The following is a 26,196-nucleotide window of genomic DNA, read 5'->3' as shown; positions in this document are numbered from 1 at the left end:
GCTGAGTAACACTTCATCAATATGCTTACAGATGTATCACAATAGTGACAGATACCGTTTTCAAGAAAAAGTTTGCATAGCTGACTCCTCTCTCCACAGTAAATAAATGATCTAATGGTTGCTGAATTGGACAGACAAGCAGGACATAAAAGAGATAGGTTGGCATGCCATCGACTTTTTACATATGAAATCAGGCTATTTGCAATAGACAAAAGATTAATTATCCTCGTCCTCGTTAATAAAATGTTATTTAATTGCATATCTTAGATTGATTTGTATTTGAGTAGGACTCAAAATGCCAACAGTACTGGCAGAAATCACTTCCAGATCAAATGTTGATGGGAATGCAGGGAGATGGAGGGTGGGGGGGGGAGGGGTCTGTTCAGATTGGAATGTCTCAGTAAAAAGTTTAAGAATAGAAAAGTACATATGAAGATATAAAAAAGACTGGGAAGAACTATCCAGCCCATCCAGACATGATACAACCACAATTGATCTGTCTCCAGTCACAAAGTCTGCTGGGAGAAGCAAAAAAACCTGAGGCCAAGTGATGAAAACCTCTCAAAAATTCTCTAACACCCTAAATCAATCAAGCAAGCTTCAGGAGACTGTGGTAACTTATGTATCCCGTTATTCCCAGCTACCCTGCAATTGTGTTGTAGACTCTGAGGTTCCTAGTTGGAACAATTCCTTCAGTTTGTATGTCTGAAGGAAAAGAGTGTGAATTACATTTTTAAACCTCCCTAATTTGCTCAACTTGTTTGCCTTCATTCTGTAAAAATACAATCATATGTCCATGATTTAAATCTGTGCTAATATGCTAAGAGAAAAAAAAAGCACAGTAGGAAGTTAATGTCATAGGCCAGTCAGTCTAATGTCAGTCGTGGGAAAACTACTAGAGACCAAGTGAAAATGAATTCTCACCTGGAGAAGCATGGGTTAATAAGGGACAGCCAGCTCAGATTTGTTAAAGGCAAATCATGTCTGACTAACCTGATTGAGTTCTTTGATGAAGTATCAGAGGGGGTTGATGAAGGTAATGCAGTAGATGTTGTATATGGACTCTCTAAAAGCATTTGCTAAAGTACCACATTACAGACTTATTCAGAAAATAGAAACACATGGGATTAAAGGGACGGTAGTAACTTGGCTACGGGATAGGATGCAGAGCATAGTGGTGAATGGATGTTTTTCTGACTGGAGAGAAGTATGCAGTGGGGTCTCCCATGGATCAGTATTAGGACCATTGCTTTTCTTGTTATATATAAGTGACCTGGACTTGGGTATAGGGAGTACAATTTTGAAGTTTGTGGATGATACAAAACTTGGCAAGGTAGTAAATAGCGAGGAAGGTTGTAGCAGACTTCAAGAGGATATGGACAGACTGGTGAAATGGGCAGACACATGGCAGATGCAATTTAATATGGATAAGTGTGAAGTGATGCACTTTGGGAGGAATAACATGGAGAGGCAGTATAATCTAAATGGTACTATTTTGAGGGCAATGCAAGAGCAGAGGGACCTGGGAGTGCATATTCACAGATCTTTGAAGGTGGCAGGGCAAGTTGATAATGTGGTTAAGAAAGCACATGGGATGCTTGGCTTTGTAAATAGGGGCATTGAATACAAAAAATAAGGAAGTCATGCTAAAACTTTACAAATCACTTGTTAGGCCTCAGCTGGAGTATTGTGTACAATTCTGGGCACCACACTTTAGGAAGGATGTCAAGGCCATGGAGAGAGTACAAAGGTGGTTTACCAGGTGTTACCAGGGATGAGGGACTTCAGTTATGTGGAGAGATTGGAGAAGCTGGGATTGTTCTCCATAGAGCAGAGAGGTTAAGTGGTGACCTAATAGAGGTATTCAAAATAATGAGGGGTTTGATAGAGCAAGTAGGGAGAAACTGTTTCCACTGGCAAGTAGGTCAGTCACCAGAGGTCACAGATTTTAAATAATTGGCAAAAGAACTAAAGGAAATGAGAAGGAATTTTTTCACAGAGCGGGTTGTTAAGATCTGGAACACGCTATCTGAAAGAGTAGTGGAAGCAGATTCCATGAGAACTTTCAGAAAGCAATTGGACATATGCTTGAAAAGGACTCATTTACAGGGTTATGGGGAAAAAACTGGGGTGTGGAACTAAATTGGGCAGCTCTTTCAAAGAGCTGGCACAGGCACGTCAGGCTGAAATGGCCTCTTCTGTGCTGTAAGATTCTATGATTCTATCCTCTGCTCCACAGCAGATAGATATTTTTACAAAAACTTTTTAACACAACATATTTTGTTTTGTTTAAAGAACTATAATTTACAGTGTTCCGAGATTTGGTGGAACGGTAAATGAAGAATGAAAATTAGGTTGGTAAAAGCAGTAACCCAGCAATTAGAAGGTGTGTGAAATCTGTTGAAATATTTTGTAATTGTGTTTTTTTTTCCTGATCTATCAAAAGCTTACGATTTAAAGGACTATTTTTTCACCAGCTTTGTGTGTTGCAGGATCATCAAGTAGATCTGTGAAACATCAGGACTGACTAATTGGTAAAGCTGTAGAGTGCTCACATCTTTTCTGGGCTTTTTAACAAATGAATTGATGTGATTTCCTGACAGAAATAATGAATACTTGATTCAGGACCATGCAAACATCCATCTGGAGAAACGGCTCATTATACTAGAACCAAAAAAGTGCGCACATGGTCAAGCTGTAATAGGCAATTAAATGATTTTTGAGGAAGTTGTACGCAACTAGTTTAAGACCAAACGTTCTGAAGAAACAAATTTAAAATAGTTCTATAACCAAAAGAAAGCCAGTTGGTTTGAAAAAAAAACCTGATAATTACAAGAAAATAGTATACCTCAATTATGCAGTTTTTGTACAAGATGTACTTACCTACAATAACCTACAATCAAGCCCCAATTCCAATTCATTGCATTATCAACAGTACTAAACGTGATGATCAGCATTACACTGAAGTAGTGCATTCTTGTTTTCATTTTAGGAACATAGGAACAGGAGTAGGACATTCAGCCCCTCGTGCTTGCTCCGCCATTTGATAAGATCATGGCTGATCTATGATCTAGCTCCATATACCTGCCTTTGGCCCATATCCCTTAATACCTTTGGTTGCCAAAAAGCTATCTATCTCACATTTAAATTTAGCAATTGAGCCAGTATCAATTGCCGTTTGCGGAAGAGAGTTCCAAACTTCTACCACCCTTTGTGTGCAGAAATGTTTTCTAATCTCACTCCTGAAAGGTCTGGCTCTAATTTTTAGACTATGCCCCCTACTCCTAGAATCCCCAACCAGCGGAAATAGTTTCTCTCTATCCACCCTATCCGTTACCCTTAATATCTTATAAACTTCGATCAGATCACCCCTTAACCTTCGAAACTCCAGAGAATACAACCCCAATTTGTGTAATCTCTCCTCGTAACTTAATCCTTGAAGTCCGGATTTCATTCTAGTAAACCTACGCTGCACTCCCTCCAAGGCCAATATGTCCTTCCGAAGGTGCGGTGCCCAGAACTGCTCACAGTACTCCAGGTGTGGTCTAACCAGGGTTTTGTATAGCTGCAGCATTACTTATTGTACTCCAGTCCTCTAGATATAAAGGCCAGCATTCCATTAGCCTTATTGATTATTTTCTGCATCTGTCTATGACACTTCAATGATCTATGTACCTGAACCCCTAAGTCCCTTTGGACATCCACTGTTTTTAACTTTTTACCATTTAGAAAGTATCCTGTTCTATCCTTTTTTGATCCAAAGTGGATGACCTCACATTTGTCTACATTGAATTCCATTTGCCACAGTTTTGCCCATTCACCTAATCTATCAATATCCCTTTGTAATTTTATGTTTTCATCTACACTGCTTACATTGCCTACCAATCTTTGTGTCATCGGCAAACTTAGATATGAGACTTTCTATGCCTTCATCTAAGTCGTAAATAAATATTGTGAATAATTGAGGCCCCAAGACAGATCCCTGCGGGACTCCACTAGTCACATCCTGCCAATGTGAATACTTACCCATTATCCCTACTCTCTCTTGCCTTTCGCTCAGCCAACTTCCTAACCAAGTCCGTACTTTTCCCTCGATTCCATGGGCTTCTAACTTAGCTAACAGTCTCTTATGTGGGACCTTATCAAATTTTCTTTCTATCTGAAGTACAAAATTAATAACTATGCAATCTGAAAGCATTGTGACAAAATGTAGGAAAAAAAGTCTCTCTTCTTGCCAGAGCTGCCAATGTTGACAACATTTAAAAAATAAAGATTTTGGCATGGGCATTATTTGCCTCAAAAGCAAATACAAATACTCTGCCAAAGCAAACTGTACATTGCAGATAGTTGTTGAAGAGAGAACTGAAAGTGTGGAAACAGACTCACTTCCAAGTTGCATGCTGTGTGCCTCATGTTCTTGGTATATTTGGATACCACCTTATGGCTCATTTTGAAAACATCCCTAAAGTGCAATTGAGCATAGCTGCGGTGAAAGGTAGGTTAACATTTATCAGAGGACAACTTTAAACTATTGGAGTGCATTTAGTCTCGGGTTGTAGCGCAGAACAGGCGAATTGCCAGCTTGTTTTACACTCTGCCCATTTTTGTTTTCCATTGACTTCGATGGAAATTAAAATTGGGTCGGTTGTAAAACAAACTGCCGATTCGTTATCGCCTGCTTTGCGCTGTCACCCAAGAACAATTTCACCCCTATGAGTTTTGTCCTTTTTATTGGGGGTATTAAAGTTCTCACAGCTAACCTGAAATTCCAGAGGACCAGAACACTGCAGTGGAATGCATCAATGCCCTGCCAATAGCTAGCCACCTGCTTATTTGACTGAACCAGAGAGATGGTGATGATCTATCATACCTTCTCGAATTAGTGAATAATAATTGGTGCTTCCAAGGAATGCAATGAAAAGATTAGTGGCCACCGTTAAATAAAGATTCAAAGTACCAATAAGAATGTTGCAAATAAGCAATGAAGGAATACCTCAGCAGCTGCCTTTGTGATCTATAAACAAAATTCTGTAAGTTGCTTGGATGATCTATCGATCAGATAGCAGAGATTTCAAAGTATAATAAGGTGCTAATTGCCATTAATATTTTCAATGAGTTTTGGAAAGACTTGGTTGTAACTTTGAGTCTCTCGTTAGAGATGTGTGGCCTGTGCTCTAAAAGTCATACAGTAAGGCAGTAGAAAAATGAAAAAGCAACTGAATCAATATACAGAGCCCACTTGTCACTCAGAAGTTGTTAAAGCAGTTTCACAGTGTATTTGTGGTGGTTGAAATTGTTACTTTACCTATGTTTGTCTGTCTGTCATTTTGCCCTTTTTGAAATTGACAGTGCTCTTCAATCTGAGCCTTGCCCTTCAATTTTAAAAAAAAATCTACAAGAGGCTGGTGTACATCAGCCATTCCTTCCCCACTCTATTAAAAATGTTGTTTCCCTGCTGGGTATCTTCAAATGCCTCATCCAAGTAGCCATTATTCACATTTATGGCTTTACTATGAATATTGGTTGACTATTTGACTATATGGAGTGAGTGAGGAATTGGTTCACATCACAGCCGTGCTTTGGCATGCAGATATGTGCAGTTCCTTCAAGGTCATTAGGACAAAAGCAGTGCCATACTGCCACCCGAGTCGGGGGAGAGATGCAAACTGGGCTTTGAATCTGACACATTAATAAACTTGTAGAATGGGCGTGTAATTGGCAAATGAATTTCAATACAGATAAATGTGAGGTGGTGCATTTTGGTAGGAAGAATAAGGAGGCCACATACTCCCTTGGAAAATAAGAGTCTAAATGGGGTAGAGGAGCAAAGGGATCTAGGGATACAGATACACAAATCACTGAAAGTAGCGATGCAGGTTAATAAGGCCATAAAATAAGCAAACAAAATACTGGGGTTCATTTGTAGAGGGATAGGATTGAGAAGCAGAGAAGTTATGTTAAACTTGTATAGAACTTTGGTTAGACCACACTGATCGAGTATTGTGCACAGTTCTGTGGCATGATTTTTACTTGGAGCTGGGAACTGAGCAGGTGGGTAGATTTTCACGGGTGACCTGGAAGTGAAGTGAGTGCATCGGAATCTGCGATCGCAACTCAAATGAAGGCAGTTATTTTTGCTTCCGGGTTTCCCACGCGAATACCAGCCAGATTGATAGGCTGGCTGCCTGTCGGGAGGGAAAGCAGCTGGGGAGCGGATGCCAGGTAAGTCTGAGATTGGGGGGTGGTGGGGGGGGGAGTCGGCGCGGTGGGGGGCGAGGGTGGGGGAGTGGTTGGAGACATCGCGTGTGGGGGGGATCAGCCATTGGGGGTTCTCGGCCATCAGTGGAGGGGTGGGGGTGGTCTTGGGGTGAATGTTGGTTGAAATCCTAACCAGCAATTTCTGAGATGGGGGTGGTTGGGGGTGAATGAGAGTTTGTGATCCTGTGCCAGGAGTTTTGCCGAGTGGTTGGGAGGAGAAGGTTTGTTGTCATATCCTGGAATTTCTGCTATGTGACTGTGGTCCTGTGCTGTGGGGATGCATTTGGGCTAATGGTCATTTTTTGGGAAGGGTTGTTCTTGAATATATGCTCATTGGCTTGGTTTCCATTTTTTTGCTCAGTTGAGTGGGGGCCGCGTTTATTATTCTACCGGGGGACGTAGAAAGTGATGCAATGGTGGTGCTGCGGGGGAGAGATTACTTTTCATTGGTTGCAGTTCTTGCTAGTTGATCTCCCATGGCATTGCACAAGGGGAGTCAAATCCAATGAAACTTTTCAGGTCAACCAGGGGAGATAATTGAACTAAAACAGGGAGGAGAGGGGTGAGAACAGTGAAGGCAGACTGAACGAGAGGGAGAGACATCAAGGGGGAGGAATGGGGATGGGAGAGAGGCTGGGTAGAGGGGGAGGATAGGGGAGGGGTGGGGTGAGGGAGAGATGAGGGAAGAGGAGGATGGGAAGGGATTGAGAGAGGGAAAATGAAAGAAATGGGGGGGGGGAATAGCGAGGGAGCAGGAGGAGGGGAGAAGAAGTTGAGGGGGAAAAGAGGGACAAGTAGGGGGAGGGGCAACAAGGCAGGAGCTTGAGATTTATCTGAATTCCGAATAAATGACTTGGTGCTTCCTAAGAATTCAGCAACAAGTCCGATTGGTAGTTTCCTCAGCAGGTTGGAAGTTTGCCGAGCTATTAGTAGGACACATACACCCACCGCCAGGCACAAGTGTAATTCAAGTAGATTTGTTAACAATCTTTTTCAACCATTTTTGGTTGGCTTCCATGTTTCATGTTATGTGGGATTCATTTTTTGGGGTTGCCAATTGCTCTGAGGATTCTACTGCTGATTCTGTGTGTTTCCAACATTCTGGATTTCAACAGACATTTACTCTTTGCAGGTTACACATCTTGCTGTATTTTTAAGGTACTCTACACTTCCTTATGTTCACAAACAACTTTCGTTTTTTTTATTACTGACCATATATTGGTGGGGAGAAGCAGCGGACACCATTTATCAATGCCAGGAAAGACCTGCAGCCAATGTACTGAAGTTGAGCAGGGATTCAGTGGGAGCCTCCAGCATCTCACACCCATTGCAGCACATGCCGGTCGGTGCTGCTTGGGGAGGAGGGCATGAAGAGCTGGCTCCAGCTTCAGACCAGGAATAAGGAACATATATCAGGGTGAGCAGGAGAGAAGCGATTTGATGATCAGTGCAATATAAGTAACGTTCATATTTCAAACTTCCTAACACCACCAGCACTAGCATTAGCATTAAAAGATGAAAAGCATAACGGATGTCCCTGACAATTATTTTCTGCTGCATATGGGAAATGTGGTGGATTCGATCGAAGTGCCTGTCAACCACTGCTGAGGGAAGATTCAGCTGAGGAAAACGAAGTACCTTTAGGAACTCTGGCGTGGAAGCAGATTTATTAGAGCAGATATGACAGAGAAGGAGAAATTAGAGAAAGGAATGAAGTATTTACTGGAAGTGGGGTGGGAAAAAACAACATCCAAATCGTTGTCGGAGTCCAAGCTTGTAATATCTAAGGAAAGCCTATTGCCAAAGATGGAGAGAGAGAAAGCCAGAAAAAGAAGGGAAGAGATGGACCACACAAAGGTAAAGAAGGGATGAGAATTGGAAACATATTGGAGTGCTGTAATTTATATTAGCAAACGAGCCAAGTTCTCATAAAATTTTATGATACTTTCAGCCTGACTGCATAATATTCCAATATTTCAGATCATTCTTAAAAATATAAGCTTGTGCACATACTCAAGATTGATTCAAGATTATTTCTTGAATATTTAATTTAATTGAGTGATGGCTGGAAGAGTGAATAGAGACCCAACACAAAAAACTGGCAGCCAAACATTTGCCTGAGAGAATTGATAGACCAGCTGCAATACCTGAGCTGTTATTGAGATGTGTCAATCACAGGTTTAAAGGGCCAAATCAACTTTGGCTGCATCTCATCTCTGTTTCAATGGCAAGATTCAGAAGCCATTGGAAACCCGTGCAGGTGAAGTAAAATGTGTTTCAGGTTCAGAAACAACAAAAAATTACCGATCTCAAGTATTTCAAGTAGGTAAATTGCCTTGGTGATGATCTGCCTGCTGGCTTGGGAATGTGACTTCCAGGTTTCGGATGCAAGTGTGCATCCAAACGCGCCCACCTTGAACCCAGAAGTGGTTGGAGCCGGGTTGAGGGCACTCTAGAAAAAGCTGTTATTTTAACCTCCAACCAACCCCCCAACTCACCCATTCTTTGGGGTTAAAATTACCACCCTGGTCTCCACATTATAAAAAGGATATAGAAGCATTGGAGAAGGTGCAAAAAAGATTTACAAGGATGATACCAGAACTGAGCGCTTATACCTATCAGAAAAGATTGAACAGGCTGGGACTCTTTTCTCTATAAAAGAGAAGGCTAATAGAGGTATTTAAGATTATAAAAGAGTTTAATAAGATAGACATAGAGAAGATGTTTCCACTTGTGGGGGAGACCAAAACTAGGGGCCATAAATATAAGGTAGTCACTAATACATCCAATAGGGAATTCAGGAGCAACTTCTTTACCCAGAGAATGGTTAGAATATAGAACTCGCTACCACAAGGAGTAGTTGAGGCGATTAGCATAGATGCATTTAAAGGGAAGCTACATAAACAAGAGGAAGAAAGGAATAGAAGGTTATGCTGATAGGGTTAGATGCAGTAGGGAGGGAGGAGGCTCGTGTGGAGAATAAACACCGACATAGACCTGTTGGGCCAAAAGGGCTGTTTCGATGTTGTACATTCTATGTAAATTTCATGTAATATTCCTGGTATGAATGGCTCAGTTCACGGGTAAATTCACTGAGCCTTTGAAAAAGGCTAATATTGATGAGCATCTGCATAATTGGAGCAGGTACAAATTGTTGTGCACCATCAGACCGTCAATGAAGATAAATAGAAATAGGGGAACATGAATATCTGGTTTGATTCGTTACATACCCATGTGTTTGTTGTTTTATTAAATGTATTTGTGGGGTTCTCCTAATCATCTACGGTAATTTCATGGAAGATCTGTGGAAACCGCTGAGAAATGGGGTAACCATCTTTTCTTTGGGGTTTCTGCAGATCTGCCACTAGAGTTACAGTGGATAATTGGTTAAATCTTTGTGGAAAGCCAACTCCATTGAATTTAACATTGAGTACTTAATAAAATAATATTTTCCATGTTATATAGGGATGTATTAGGACCTCATATCAGCTTTTACATTTTTCCCACTGAAAAATCTAGGCGAATAATATTTTTTCCAAAAAAAAAAGCTTGTGTTGATCTCTGGAATTGCATTTCAAAATTCACAAAACATTCTTTGGAAAAAAAAAATGTGAATAAGCTATTCCCATTTGCTGTTTGCAAACACTTGAGAACTGGAGACAAGCACTTGTTAGCAGAGTGAGTACTTAAGAGTACTCTTTATGATATGAGTGCATACTAATTGGGCCATCCTGATCCAAATGCTACAAGAAAGATCTTTACTAATTAAATTGTTTAAGCAGCTGTCTAGATTGATGTAAATTTAAGAAGCAAAGTCCATTAATTTTTATCCAGGTGCTTCAGTGAATAATGAATTTATTGATTGAGGTTTTAAAAAACCCAGTGATGTTGTCCAACCAATCACTATTTTGTACATTTTTGTTAGTGTTGCATTTTTTTGTACAATATAACATAGAAAAACATCCTACGGCATTTCACAGAGCCAAAGGAAATATTAGGGAGGGTGATCAAAAGCTTGGTTGAAGAGGTAGGTTTTAAAAAGGGTCTTAAAGGAGGAGAGGGAGGTGGAGAGGCAGAGGAATTTAGGGAGGAAATTTCAGCCGGTGGAGCATAGATGGCTGAAGGCACCACCACCAGTGTTGGGGCAAAGGGAGGGGTGATGGGCAAGAGACCAGAATCAGAGAGAGGGGGAGCTCTAGCACTGGAGGAGGTTACAGAGATAGCGAGGCCATGGAGGGATTTAAACATAAGGATGAACATTTTAAGTTTGAGCCATTAGGGGACCAAGAACCATAATAGGTCAGCAAGGACAGAGGTGATGGCCATGTGTGCCATGATGAGGGATAGTATACTGGCAGCAGAGTTTTGGATGAGTTGAAGTTTACAGAGGGTGGGAATCGGAGGCTGGCTCGGAGAGCATTGGTATAGTTCAGTTGGAGGTGACAAAGGCATGAATGAGGGTTTCATCAGCAGATGGGCTGAGGTAGGGTTGCAGGTGAGTGATGTTATAGAGGTGGAAGTATGTGGAGTCCATGACGGAGAGGATGTGGGGTCAGAAGCTCAGCTTGGGTTCAAATAGGATGCTGGAGTTGTGAACACTCTGGTTCAATCAGACAGTAGCTGCGGCAGGGGATCAAATTTGTGGTGGAGAGGACAAAGGCAATGGCTTCAGTCATTCCAATATTTAGCTGGAGTAATTTGTGGCTCATTCAAGGCTAGATATCGTACAAGCAATCTGACAGCACAGAGATAGTGTCGGGGGATGGTTGGTTAAAAAGGGTCGTGGATAGGTAGAGCTGGGTGTTATCATGTGAAAGTTGGACCTGTCTGTGGATAACATCACCAAGAGGCAGTAAGTAGATAAGGAAGAGGAGGTGGCAAAGGATGGATTCTTGGGGGACTTTCCAAGGTGAAGGTATGGGGGTGGGAATTAAAGCCACTGGTAGAGATGCTCTAGCTATGATTGGATAAGAGTGGAATCAAGTTAGGACTGTCCCACTGAACTGGACAATGGAGAAGCGTTGGAGGAGGATAGTTGTAATTTTCATGATTTAAATTGATAAAATTAGCAATGTTATTTCTCCCACATGCTCTTGTGTGACAGCTGCTAATTATTGCTATAAACTGGCTCATATGCTATATGAAGCTGATTTCTCTTTCTCCAATTGACTGCCCGTGTCTTTGGAACAAAAGCACAATTAGGGTATTTTCACAGCTCCAGACTGAAATTTGGATGATGTGAATTTCCCCAAGAATAAGATATCCAATTAGTGTATCTTGGATTACAAGCCTTTCGATTCCCTGTGCTTCTACACTTGGAGTGACATCAGCAATTAGTTGTGGATTTCAGTAGTATCTAGTTAACAACTCCAGCTTACATTATTCTCTTCAGTCAGTGTACTTATTTAATTTATAGCTCTGGCTCATCGTAGCTAATGAATTTCCAGTTAACAGCCTTACTCAATAGGTCAGAAATGAGAGAAGATACTGCTGAATTATCCTCATTAATGTTGCTAGAAGAATTTGTTGCATCAGCTTTTCTAGCTTTCTATTCTAAGCTCAAATGAACATAAGAACATAAGAAATAGGAGCAGGAGTAGGCCAATCGGCCCCTCGTGCCTGCTCCGCCATTCAATAAGATCATGGCTGATCTGATCCTAATCTCAAATCTAAATTCATGTCCAATTTCCTGCCCGCTCCCCGTAACCCCTAATTCCCTTTACTTCTAGGAAACTGTCTATTTCTGTTTTAAATTTATTTAATGATGTAGCTTCCACAGCTTCCTGGGGCAGCAAATTCCACAGACCTACTACCCTCTGAGTGAAGAAGTTTCTCCTCATCTCAGTTTTGAAAGAGCAGCCCCTTATTCTAAGATTATGCCCCCTAGTTCTAGTTTCACCCTTCCTTGGGAACATCCTTACCGCATCCACCCGATCAAGCCCCTTCACAATCTTATATGTTTCAATAAGATCGCCTCTCATTCTTCCGAACTCCAATAAGTAGAGTCCCAATCTACTCAACCTCTCCTCATATGTCCGCCCCCTCATCCCCGGGATTAACCGAGTGAACCTTCTTTGTACTGCCTCGAGAGCAAGTATGTCTTTTCTTAAGTATGGACACCAAAACTGTATGCAGTATTCCAGGTGCGGTCTCACCAATACCTTATATAACTGCAGCAATACCTCCCTGTTTTTATATTCTATCCCCCGAGCAATAAAAGCCAACATTCCGTTGGCCTTCTTGATCACCTGCTGCACCTGCATACTAATATTTTGATCTTCTTGCACTAGGACCCCCAGATCCCTTTGTACTGCAGTACTTTCCAGTTTCTCGCCTTTAAGATAATAACTTGCTCTCTGATTTTTCCTGCCAAAGTGCATAACCTCACATTTTCCAATATTGTATTGCATCTGCCAAATCTCCGCCCACTCACCCAGCCTGTCTATATCCCCCTGTAGGTTTTTTATGTCCTCCTCAGTCTCCACTTTCCCTCCCATCTTTGTATCATCTTGAAGCTTTGATATGTTACACTCGGTCCCCTCTTCCAAATCGTTAATATAGATTGTAAAGAGTTGGGGACCCAGCACCGACCCCTGCGGAACACCACTGGCCACTGGTTGCCAGTCCGAGAATGAACCATTTATCCCAACTCTCTGCTTCCTGTTAGATAACCAATCCTCCACCCATGCCAGAATATTACCCCCAATCCAGTGATTCTTTATCTTGAGCAATAATCTTTTATGTGGCACCTTGTCGAATGAAGAAGAAAATCAAATTTTGTTCAGTGTCTCTTTGTGTTTGAGTGACTGTGGGTAGATTTTCCAATCAGTTACACACAATGAAGGGATAATTTAACTTTCAACAATGGTGTAAAACAGGTGATATCGGATTGGCCGCCCATTGTAAACCCTGCCCGAATTTCATTTCTGTTGCCGTCAAGTAAATTCTGAACTTTGTTCTTGTTACTTTCCTGTTTCAACTTAGTTGGTTAGTAGGTTGTGCACCACATGTTCCATCATTGCCATTTTTTTGTATGTCCAAGTTATTGGAGCAATATGTTTCTCAACGGGAATCCCTTTTTACTTTTTTTTTGGAAGAAGAAGAGCTATGAAGAGATGCTGGGCAGGTGAGAACGCACAAGATGCAGACTCCATCCATCTGCCGATACCCTCTTGTCCAGGCATGCTGCAGTGCTGTCCTGTGCAGGCTCTGGTAGTGACAAGTAGTGCCACCCTCCTTGATACCCTCTCATTCTCAATCACTTCCACTTTGCCAGCTGTCAAATGGGGTTGGAGTGTTGTACCGTTCAGTCACATGGCCATTGAATCTGTTTCCTGTCTCCACATTTATTGTGCAAGCTATTGTCTTTTGCCAGGCATTTTTGATAACCAGACACAACCTTTGCAAAAGGTTTAAACATTAAAAATATTATCAGCCATTTTACTTCCATATGTGGCCACTTACTTTTGATTGTCCGTATCCCTTTAAATTTACCCACCGCCCCTAAGGGCTAGTTACACCTGATTTTCCACTTCCCGCCGGTGAGTTTTCAACATCAGGCTCAATATTGGTACAAATGAAACACTAATGGTATGTTAGTAACATACTCCCTGACTAAAGGCTAATGGGAGAAAAATCTACCGCAGTGTTTCCTGTTAAATGTGGTAGGATACAAAGAAACATGTTGTAAATTAGATGGGGTTTGGTTTAGGGAGTAACCAGTGGTGCTTTGTAAGATTCACAGTTTTTAAGAACATAAGAAATAGGAGCAGGAGTAGGCCAATCGGCCCCTCGAGCCTGCTCCGTCAAGATTTGATTTATTTGATTAAAACATTTATAATGATAGAACTTGAGAATAACTGTAATGAAGTTATCTGAATAAATATGACCAAGAAATTTATACTCTTTAATGTTCTATAATTCTTATGTTAAGTAAATAAGAGTTTGGCCTCTAAATTGGATCGCACTGTGCCTGCTTTTCGGATGGAAAGCAGATGCAAAGAGTTCTAATTTAGGGGACCAATCTCCTACACCCGAATAGCATCAGAAACGTGTCCGATACCATATTGGATCGGCCGCTGTCGAGGCACCCTGGCAGCGCTAAGCCCAATAAATATGCTGATAAGGGCCTAATACCCCCTTGGTGTAAAATTGGTTTACACTGATCACGGCAGGCGTCGGCTCTGCTGCTTTCAGATTACCAGGTCTAACCAGTGATCCTTAAAGGGACCGCTGGAGGCCACCACCAAAAAGGTAAGTTTTTTTTAAAGAAATGCTTCCTTGAATGTGGAGCAGGGAGGAAGAGGAGTGGTCCTCCTGACTCCACATTAAAAACATGGACCACTGTCAGCCATTGCTCACCTGCCCTGCTCCTGATTGCCTCCCATCACTCCCAGACTCACCTTAGGCCCTCGATCAGCATCCCAGCTGGCTAATCTTACTGCCCCCCTCCCCGCGACCAGCAAGCTGGCTCTGGGGCCATGACTGGCGCCTGCAGCTCACTGGTAACAAACAAATGAGGTCGAGGGACCAATTTGCTGGATCCCACTGGAGGCCTCTTTCGGTGTATGCAGCGTGCATTGCACCAGGATCACGATCCAATTTCTAGGCCTTTGAGTTTGCAGTTCTGGGTAAGAGATTCAAATTGCAATTGCAAAAGGAAGATAATCTGCTCCATAATTATTAACTAAGTATATGCACCATTATGCGGTAAATTTTAAGGTGCAGAGCTTTGTGCGATTGAAACGCTTATTGGGTATTTGGCTTGGAGGTCAGTGCAGTTGATTTGTAGCCTGCACAATTTTCTGTCCAAGTTAATGGTTGGAAAGTTAAGTGGACTGCAAATGAGGCATGCTGGCATTCTTGGCTGAATTCCCGATGTTCCCTTCTGATGCATGAAGCTCTGCACCATTTGCATTAAATCATAAAATTTCATAGAATTATTGAATCATAGAATGTTACAGCACAGAAGGAGGCCATTCAGCCCATCGTGCCTGTGCCAGCTCTTTGAAAGAGCTATTCAATTAGTCCCACTCCCCTGCTCTTTCCCCATAGCCTTGCAAATTTTTTCTTTTCAAGTATTTATCCAATTTCCTTTTGAAAGCTACTATTGAATCTGCTTCCACCACCCTTTCAGGCAGAGCATTCCAAATAAAATTTATCCCAATTCCGATCCAAACTGGCAAACTTGGGGAAGATTTTCTGTATGTCTTATTTGTAAGGAGAATGTAAACCTGTTCTTTATAAACGGGTTTATGATTTCATTACACAGATTGAGCAGAGGAGTTCTCCCTCCTATATATTTCTCACTTATATTCTGTAATATAATTGATTCGTAGTGTTCACTATCTAAATTCTACCAAAGTTTGCTTGTGAAATAAAAATCACAGATCACTTGTTCTTTTCTTGCAGTTCCAATCTTGGTATTGTGGTCCCATCTGCTAGAAAGTTGAAAGGCAAACACATCAACTGTTGTACTTTCTTCCAGTTGGTTCTTGCACCAAGCTTGAATTGATCCCAAGTAAACAGTAGAAACTAAATATGACCTTACATTTCTTTTTCAAATGAAAACTATGTGGGTTTGTCATATTAGTACCTATCCAGTGGCTTTAACATGTACCAAATTACTGTAATTGCTGCTGTTCAGAGATCCGATGTTTGAATAAAACATATAAAATCTCAGACTAGATATTCTCAAAGGACTTTGGATATTTTATTGATCAGATTATACAAGAAACTTGATGTTTACCGTTTTGTTGTTAAGATAGCTATCAAATATAATGGACCAGAAACCAAAATCTTGGGTTGTGTGAACCAGAAAATGTGGGGTTTTTGGGCAAATAATGGTTTTATATGTTGTATTTAATGGTTAAAAGAAGAATTCTAATATTATCTATATGCTAGCAAATCTCCTGTGGCGGAGGATTTGCTGTTTTATAATAATAGTAGTGTAGGCCACGTAATGCATAATGTATTATCAGGGCCATTGATATATGCTGACTGAATAAGTGAAATATTGTTCTGTTAAATAAACAAAGTGCAACAAGGAAAATGTTACAAGAAGCGAGTGCGACACTTACAGGAATTACGCCCTACACACGACTTAATATATTACTAGCAGATCCCCTGTGGCACTGCTCATGGTGAGCCAGAGGATACACTGAAGTGTGACAGCTGAAGCGTAATGGCTAAAGTATGACAGTAAGTTGACATTTACAGAAATGTCAACAGAAGGTGCATACTATACATAAAACATTTTATGTATTGTCGTCTTCAACTGGTATAGCTAAATCTATCATCTGGAAACTTAGTATGTGATTAGATTATATATTTTTTTGTTCAAAAGATCGTAAATGAATTTGAATGTTAGATTTTATTAATGAGTGTACTCATGGGCTTTATTTGCAGTAAGTTTGCTTATAAACATTACCAACAGGCAACCCAGCAGCTACTACTTTAGTTCGTTTTCTGATCTGGGAGACTTGAGCTCAAATACTTATCTCCACTGACATTTACACTTAGACTATTCCCAGAGGGTGAATCTTGCCGACTTCAGTTGGCTGTATCAGCTGAATGGGAAAGCCCATTCCTAAAATGCTCAAGCATACCTGGTGGGTCCCTGAAGAATGAGCACGGTGGACAGGTGCATTGATTAGACAATCCCACTTCATAAAAACAATGCAAAAGGGTAAGAAAGGAATTTTGAGACATGGTAATCAGTCAGATATTTAAATACATGTTGCATTTGTAATTAGAGTGTAGCAGGGATAAGGAAGCAATGCAGGTTGGCTACTTGTCGTTTAGTTGTACTTACTGTTCTTTTCATTAACTTGATTTGTATTCCATTTCAGTGAAAAATTATACATTGTTTATGTGTTTTCTTTGAACATTTGTGTTTTAATAACTTGATTCTCAGAACTGCTTTTTCCTTTCTTAATTTATTAATGTTCAAAAGATTTTTTCTTTAAAATCTAAATGGCATAAAATCAAATGCTATATATTCTTGTGGTCATGAAAACATTAACATGACAATGAATAGAGAGAGATTGTCTTTTAAAATTAAATTATGGAAATCTGTGGTTTGAATAATTTTGATGGAGTAGTTTTTAAAATTTAAATCCAAAGACATTGCACAGTTTGACCTTGGAGATTTTGATACATGGAAAAATGCATTGTCATCATAAATGCCATGGTGCATTTCCTGGCCAGTTTTGATGCCTTAAAGTTTATTTGTCTGTCCATTTATCTATCTATTTTGCACCTTGCTGCATCTCCAGGGTAACAAATCCATACATGGAAAATGCCTACAAGGCAAAACTCCCGATTAGCCTAAATGTCCTTTTGATAAAAACATCCTTTTAAAAAAAATACTATCTCTGAAGCAAACCATGCAGATTGGCTTAAATATTCCACTGACCAATCAAAAAGTACTTTGTGTTTAAAAAATTACTATCTGCAAAACAAAATCACTAGTTTTATGAATAGTTGCATTCAGTAAAAAAAATAGCATCAATGAATAACCGTCAACCACTAACCAATTAATTTACTGATTTACTTTTTCAGACTCCTTTAGATTGATTCCTCACCCAACCTTCTAGGTATCCCTAAAATTAAATTAAAATGTAATTCATACTTTAAAAAAAACTGTTCTGAAACAAATCACTAAATTTACCCGTAGTTTATTGGACTTTACCCTGCATAGAACTGTCCCTCTCCCCAGACCCTGGGAATTGAGTTCAGCTCCATTTCACTGGTTTCCATTCTTTACCTGGTCTTTCTCTCGTGATACCTCAGGCCTCCGCACCTCAAATTTACTGCTTTTTTGAGTACCATTTTGTATTGTCTGTGTGCATTGCTCCTCCAGCCCGAATTTCGTTTTTTTTTTCACAACCACCCCATTGTTTTCAGGGCTTATCGTTGGGCCTCTCCTTTCACTCTTGGCTGCTCTTGCCCCTGTGCTGCACCTCATCCTATACTACGTTCCTGGCCTTGCCCGCTCACCCCAGCACTGATTAATATCAATTAGAAGCCAAATTCCTTTTTTTATTTTGCCCTTTTTAATTATATTTGTTGATTGTTTTGTTGCATTTCTGTTGACTATGATGTAGGAACAGTTCTACGTTGTTCATTGTAGGATTCAAGGGACCGAAAGACATTTACATTTCTAAGGGTTTTGTTGAGTGTATACCACTGTGCTAAAGGGATCAAGATGAATTTGAGCAGTAAGTAAATTCCCCATAATGTACACGCTGGGATTTGTTAGCATCAAGTTTTGATTTCTGGCTTAATATTGTTGCAATGGATAATTAGCTGAGCATAAAATTATAATTTTTCAAGTCTCATTAGTCACTTACAGTACACGATCCTTAATCAGTTCTCTATCCAAAACGTTGATTGTATTATCCTCTAATACATGTATTTGTTACCGGGGGTGTGGGGGGGGCTATCAAATTATACTGGACTGTAATTTGGCTTGGTAGGCTGGCCATTCTATTTATATAAAACATATACATTTCATTACCAAATAATGGTATCATTTCAAGCAATGAAATACAGTTATGTATTTTCCATTGATTTAGGTATTTAGGGCTATTTTATCCACAGCCAGCCCGTAAATACTACCAGACTCCAGCCCACCATAGATGCTACAAAGCTCCAGCCTCCCTTTCTCTGGACCCCAGGCCCAATTTGCCTCCAATCCTTCAGCGCTGCCAGATCCCAGATCCAAGCAGTGGGGATGAAAACCAGATAATTTGACCCACAAAAATTCCATCTTGCAATAATTCTCAGGACCGATTTTCCTCTACCCTGCTCCCAAATAACGCCTGATAAATGGGTGCAATCCAGAGGGAAATTGGGTGCTAAACCTTTGCTTCCATTTTGCCCCTGAACAGCATTGCACCTGAACTTCCTCTAAGGCTTTTGTGACGCCTGCCCCTGACTGTGCCTGCAGAGGGCGCACCAATGTATAATTCAAACAAATGAATGTCAAAGGGTTTTGTACTCAGAATTCCTGTGACAGGGCCTGGTGCCATTTAGGAGCAAACTGCCACCATTAAAAACCTGGTTCTACTGCTTCCTGAGCTGCTGTTTAGGTGCTTTGGTGGTGAAATTATCCCTGGCCGGTAGCGCAAAATGGGCAATAGCGAGTCAGCAACCCTTCTCAAATCAATGGAAAAGAAAATCGGATGAGTGTAAAACGGACTACTGATCCTCTATCATCTGTTTTGCGCTACTGCCTAAGACCAATTTCACCCCTTTCTGTCTTGAGAGACAAGCTGGTGTTATCAAGATAGTTCTTTATTTTTGAATTTTTATGAAATAATCTTGCTGTTTCAGAACTTGTTTGCAGAACGGCCTTAGTATTTTACATTTAGAAATGGATGCCATGATCAGTATTATGCCACCCCCATTTTGCAATATAGCTTACTGGGAACAACACCACCTGCACGTTCCCCCTCCAAGTCACACACCATCCCGACTTGGAAATATATCGCCATTCCTTCATCGTCGCTGGGTCAAAATCCTGGAACTCCCTTCCTAACAGCATTGTGGGAGAACCGTCACCACACGGACTGCAGCGGTTCAAGAAGGCGGCTCACCACCACTTTCTCAAGAGCAATGAGGGATGGGCAATAAATGCCGGCCTCGCCAGCGACGCCCACATCCCATGAACGAATAAAAAAAAACTTGCAGACAGACAAGGAGAGACAATCAACCCTGTTCCTCCCTTCCCACCCCCCTGCCAACTGCTGAAGTAATTTGCCTGGGCCTCTCCTGAGCCACTAACAACTGTTTCCCTATCACAGAGGAAGACACCTCCCACCCTCGATCGTCATACCTGCTCCATGCCACCTTGAATAAAAAGAAAAGCTTCCCAGTCAAACCAACATCCTTCTGTTACTCCACACATGGCTTGCCATAATGGCTCTTACCAGTTCCCTCTAAGGTAACTACAGGGGTGCCCAGATCACCACACGGATTGTTGCTGCCATCTCAGCCATGGCATAGCAGCCATGAACTGATTCATAAGGGTTGGAACCTTTTAATTAACATGAAAACCCAGACATTCAAATCACAGCAACCTGGCACACACACATTAAATTTTAAAACCACAAGTCATCTGAAGGTGTTCAAATAAAAGTCCTGGCCTATTTTCGCCTTTCAGCAGTAACTGATGCCTCCTGATCTGTCGTAATGGAGCTGTTGTGTTTCCCTGAACTCGGTGATTTTTCGGTGTGTTCGCCCAGTCAGTGCCAGGAGAGGAGATCAGCCTCTCTTTCCCATCATGAAATATACTTTGCATAACTCTTACTGTTCTTACTTTTACTATTTTACTTGATACATCCTTGCTAACATTCATCTTGAGTCATTAGGGTTTTTTGCATACATATCTTTTTAAAAGTACTTACTTTACTTAATGACCACACACGCTGCCAATGCACAATAACATTCATGCATTACCTTTGTGGTCTTTAAATTCTGCAGTCTCATTTCAGTATGATTGACAGGCTGCCCTCAGCCTGCCCCATTCGCACCCCGTTAAAATCGGGGCTTCATCTTTATCGCACTTTATCTTTTACATATTTGGGTCCGATCTTCCCCACTAAAAATTTGCTCATAATTCTCTATAATAAAGCTTTCCAGTGTACCCAGGATTTGATGGCTAAAATGGGATTTTCACAATTGTGCCAATTCCACATCACAACTGAACTTTTTGCTAATGCTACCATTTGAGTGACTTGTTAAATACTTGTGAATTGTTAAAAGATACTGATTTTTGGTGTGACGCTATCTTTTCATTGCCACTAATGAAATAACGTTCTCAGGAATCACATGTTCAAAAACTCTGCACTTCTGTGATTTTGTTAGTGGTCTATAAATTATAATGGAAAAGTGGTCATTTCTCCCATATTTTTTAAGAGAAGAAAATATGGCCCTATCTTCTTTCAACTGGCTAGTTAGGCAAAGTCAGAGTCAAGGGCCTCGATTTTAACCCCCCACTGCCCCACGACGGGCAGGAAAGGGACGGGCAAAGAGGTTAAATTCTTGAAAATTGCAATACTGCCAACAACCCACCATGTTCCTGGCCTCTCTAATATTAGTGACAGTGAATCAGGCCATCAACGAGGCTCCTGCTAAAGGCAAGCAGGGGCCCACTTAACATGTAAACGTCACGGCCCAGTGACTTAATTGGCACTGCAGTGTAAGATTAACACCAAGCCGGGGAGTCCTGCACTGTTGGCTGCCCAGCAGCAGAACCAAGGCGGGAGGAGCCGACTGGCCAGAACAGGCCAAGGTAAGTTGAAATAACCTTACCTTCTCTTTGAACTCCTTGTGGGCAGGAGTGCTCTCCCCAGGCCCTGCAAGGAGTCCTTGGGCCTCTACAGCCCCAGTCTCCCTCCCCCACCCCCCGATCGCAAGGGAATTCCCCCCCCCCCCACTTTGATCACTGACCACGCAGGCACCTCCCACTCCCCCCCACCCCAGTCGCCGATCAACGATTGCCCTGGTACCCCTCCTCTCACTGACAGCCTCCTGTGGTCAAATTCTTGCTTCCGACCACTGGCCAGGTAGTGAATCTACGTTAAGATCGGCAGGGCCTCAACATCCCCAAACTCTCCGGGTGCAATGCCTGCTTAGGGGCTTGTGCGCACCGTATCCTCCCTCTGCCCCCCCTCCACCCCACATAAAAATCGAGGCCATAAGATACCCTTATTTTGGAATGTCCAACCGGCATTAAGGACCCAAATGTTCCATTGTATCGGGGTGTGACCATGTGATTTTTATATTTCTGCCTAAATAAGTAACCTGTCCTATCTGAAAATTTTGAACAGGCATTGGAAATTAAATAACAAATGTAATCTGCAATAAACAATTATGTTTTATAGCTTTTATTCTGTCATGGCATCTGCATAACTGACATGCCTCTCGTACTTCAATAGGAGGTACCAAAATATTTGCTTCTGAAATATGATTTGAAAGATGTTTGAAGTTTGCTAAGTTGCAAGTCTTAGCAATTCAGAATTGCTAGCAGTGATGTGGTGCCAGAGCTTTTTATTTTAATTTATGATCCTAGAGAAAGTCTGATTAATACCGAGGCCACTCTGTTCTGCAGGATTATGACTTGAGCCAGCTTCAGCAGCCAGACTCACTCGATCCTGTATTGGCAAAGGCTCCTGGAATTAGGCGAGTCGATGAGCGGCCTATCGGTGCTGAGCCACAGTATCCAATGCGCCCAACAATTCCTCATCCTGGAGATATCGGAGACTTCATTAATGAGGTAATAATTGAAAATAGCAGGCTGATTTCTATTACTGTAGACAAATAGTAATTTGATTTTTGTTAAGTAAGATTGTATATTATGTCATTATTACTGACGACAACTCTGGATCTCTTAGTTTACTCTTAGTTTCAGTGGAGAGATTTCTTATCAGTTGAGATCATCTAAATTGTAAACTTAAATGAAAAGATAGCAATCAGATACATTTTTTTTCAAATATAAATCCACAAGATATTAAAGATTGTTGTCACACCAATTCACTTCACATCAGAGTTGGATTAATGATTCATGATTACTTTGGCAGCTCTGTAGCTACAGAATTTGAGCACTTGACTCCCAACCAGAAAGTCATGAGTTTGAGTTCCAAGGCTGCCTGCCAGTTTAACTCTTACCTTTGTTGGATTATTTTTATCTGTTCTTCATCCTGACGCATGAAGTTCAGTATTACATCCTTTAGAGAAAGGCAGTGGAAATCTGACATCCAACATTCCTTATTCATGGTGGACACAGAGCAGTCCATCATCAAGACTTCAAAGGTTAAGTTACGAAGAGAGATTACACAAATTGGGGTTGTATTCTCTGGAGTTTCGAAGGTTAAGGGGTGATCTGATCGAAGTTTATAAGATATTAAGGGAAACAGATAGGGTGGATAGAGAGAAACTATTTCCGCTGGTTGGGGATTCTAGGAGTAGAGGGCACAGTTTAAAAATTAGAGCCAGACCTTTCAGGAGCGAGATTAGAAAACATTTCTACACACAAAGGGTGGTAGAAGTTTGGAACTCTCCTCCGCAAATGGCAATTGATACTAGGTCAATTGCTAAATTTAAATCTGAGATAGATAGCTTTTTGGCAATCAAAGGTATTAAGGGATATGGGCCAAAGGCAGGTATATGGAGTTAGATCACAGATCAGCCATGATCTTATCAAATGGCGGAGCAGGCATGAGGGGCTGAATGGCCTACTCCTGTTCCTATGTTCCTAAGACCATCCTATCTCCTGCCAGAAGTGCACAATGTGTCAGTAAGGGAAGAAACCTAAATTTTGAAACCAGAGGATTGAAGAAAAATGATGAAATTCATGGGCTATTTGAAATAACCATAACAGAAATTCAGGATACTGAACTCGTAGCTATTTGATATTGTTGCTATGAGTCTAAATTCCTTAGTGCACCCTTGGCCAATATGCCCCATCACCTGCAGTACCTGTTGGTTATCCAAAGCATCCTAACCTATTTACAGAGGAAAACATGCCCATGATTTTTTAACTTTGTGACTCTAAAACTGATCAGCTTATGTTCATTTTTTAAAATTAGAATTTTGTCTTCACTACAAGTTATGTAATCTGGAATGTTTTAAAGATTTCATGATTTAAAAAAAATCTTTACAGGGTCTCAGAGCAGCGGATAATGACCCAACAGCCCCACCCTATGATTCCCTGCTGGTTTTTGATTATGAAGGAAGTGGCTCAACTGCAGGATCAGTCAGCACCCTGAACTCATCCAGCTCTGGCGACCATGATTATGATTATCTTAATGATTGGGGACCTCGGTTCAAGAAGTTAGCAGACATGTACGGTGGCGGAGAAGATGACTAACAGTACACTAAAAGTGAAGGAACTGTACAAAAGAGGCAGCTTTTTCATTAATATTCCCTGCTGACCATAATATTTTTAGTGGTGTGTTAGGTTTTTTTATTTTAGAACATGAGCTGTTAGCATGAATGCTTGTTGTCTTTGCTGCATATTTTTGGTCAGTCAGCAGGAATATCGCTCAACGTTTGCTTTACAACTAAAGAGGAAAGGCGCTCTTTATTAACTTGAATTTCTTAGTACAGAAGCACTGTTTTTAAAGTGCCTTTTTGGTACATTTTATCGGATTCCCTCAATCTCAGGAGCGATTAAAATTTAACCAAGTATTGATCCCTGGTCCAGTACTGGCTAAGAAGAGAAAATGAAAGAATCAGTTTATTTCCACTCTGGTTAATGGACAAGTTTTCCTTTTTTGCCTTTTAAACTATTGGTGTAAAATACATTTAAAAAATGAACTGTACAGAAACACGTGTATTAACAGCCATGTTTAAAACTGAGCAGGTGGGTGGCTAATCACATTGTATATGTTGTATAGAGCTTAACATTGAAAGTCTAATTGTCAAGCAGTGTAAAAATAATGGCAGGAAAAGACATTCTGAAGGGACTGGTTAGTCTTCGTTAGTATTAAGGTCATTTTCTTTTAAAATCTGAAGTAGAATGGACATCAGATTAATGTAACTTAATATTTTTTTTAAACATTGATACCCACTTTGTTTCTTACTGTAGCGTGTACATAATGTCGCACAGCTTGAAGTAAACATCACCTAGTTAATGTTGTGTGTATAATTGGAGCTATTTTCTTTTCCTTTTTTGCATGTTTTTTTTTTATATTGAAAGCGTAGAAGCTCGCATGGCTGTGGTTGTTTCAAAGAACGATTTCTTCTCGTGTTGTGTGTTCACATTTCAACACAATCATTGCACAGTTAGAGGAAACTTTTTTTGTAATGGTCAACAGCACAAATATTTTGTATCGTTGTTTGTACCATTTTGTACCAAAAAAAAGGGAAGATAGTAAAAGTTTTGAATGCGTGTTTCTAGTGCCACTGCAGTTATGGTTAAACTGAGTAACAGCTTTGCAAATTTATTGTGTACCAGAGCTGAACTGGTGCATTTGCTCCTGGCCCCTCAGTGTTATAAATAAAGTTCCCCTTTTAAAACACTGACTTGTTCTGAATTCCTTTCAATGTTTGCTGTTCTTGGAGAACATTAATACTGCATCTATAATGATCATTCATCTGAAAGAATGGGTTTTCTTCAATAGTTCGGATACTGAGCAGATTCTATGTATTATGTGGGGGTATATGAAAACTGTAATGTGTCCTCAATAACTTTGAACTGTTGGACTTTCACCTGAATCCCTTTCAAAATGGCCCTGTCATGTAACATTGTAGCTGTCCGCGTGCAGATAGCTACATGACGTGGTATTCCAGACAAACTCATTAATATCAATTATAACCTGTGAAAACATTTCATTTAGTTTTGTAAAACCAAGATTTTAAAATGTCTTTCAAACAATTGCATTTTAGTCAATGGGTTAATTGTGCCAGTAACAAAACTTGATTAAAAAACAAGCTGATTGAGGTGATGTAAAGTTTGTGTTAAAGGATAATTCTAATTAAGGAAACAAATGTTTGGTTTCCTTGTTCAAGTCTCTAAAACGTGCCTGATATAAAATGTGTTTTTTCTTTTACGTATCGTTAGTGCATGCCTGATCTCTCAACCTCATCATATCATATTTAAAATAATGTAGTCAAAATGATACCTTTTAACAAGCTAATTATTTTAATGACTAATGCTTAAATTCTAATTTTATTTTTAAATAACAGCAGAACATAATTTTAATATGTAACATCAGTACCAAACAATTCCAGGTCAGGTGTAACTGGGACCAAAAGCAGTGCTGAGCTTCTCCTGAGCTGTCCTAACAATATAGTTCAATACTAGCTTCACCAGAACATCGATACTGAATTGGTATGTAGAGATCAGTAAGTAGACTTAGAATCAATAGGACGAGTTAGAGCCAATCCAAACCAAGCCAATTGAACTCCAAGTCAGACTGTTGTTAATCA

General features: G+C 40.6%; 1 protein-coding gene across 1 annotated transcript in view; it reads left to right on the top strand.

Annotated features, from left to right (window-relative positions):
• Positions 1-25,286, top strand: part of LOC137335279 (cadherin-4-like) — a 464,003-nt gene extending 438,717 nt beyond the window's left edge. Inside the window, exons 15-16 of the mRNA XM_068000573.1 lie at positions 22,376-22,540; positions 23,927-25,286. Of these exons, the coding sequence (XP_067856674.1) occupies positions 22,376-22,540; positions 23,927-24,133 (372 nt within the window). The 3' untranslated portion in view covers positions 24,134-25,286. The remainder of the gene's footprint in view (positions 1-22,375; positions 22,541-23,926) is intronic.
• The last annotated feature ends 910 nt before the right edge of the window (positions 25,287-26,196 follow it).

This window comes from Heptranchias perlo, chromosome 19 (genome assembly GCF_035084215.1).
Source record: "Heptranchias perlo isolate sHepPer1 chromosome 19, sHepPer1.hap1, whole genome shotgun sequence".
Lineage (NCBI taxonomy): Eukaryota > Metazoa > Chordata > Chondrichthyes > Hexanchiformes > Hexanchidae > Heptranchias > Heptranchias perlo.
The sequence above is the reverse complement of the archived record's forward strand: the minus strand, read 5'-3'. Positions and strand labels throughout refer to the sequence as shown.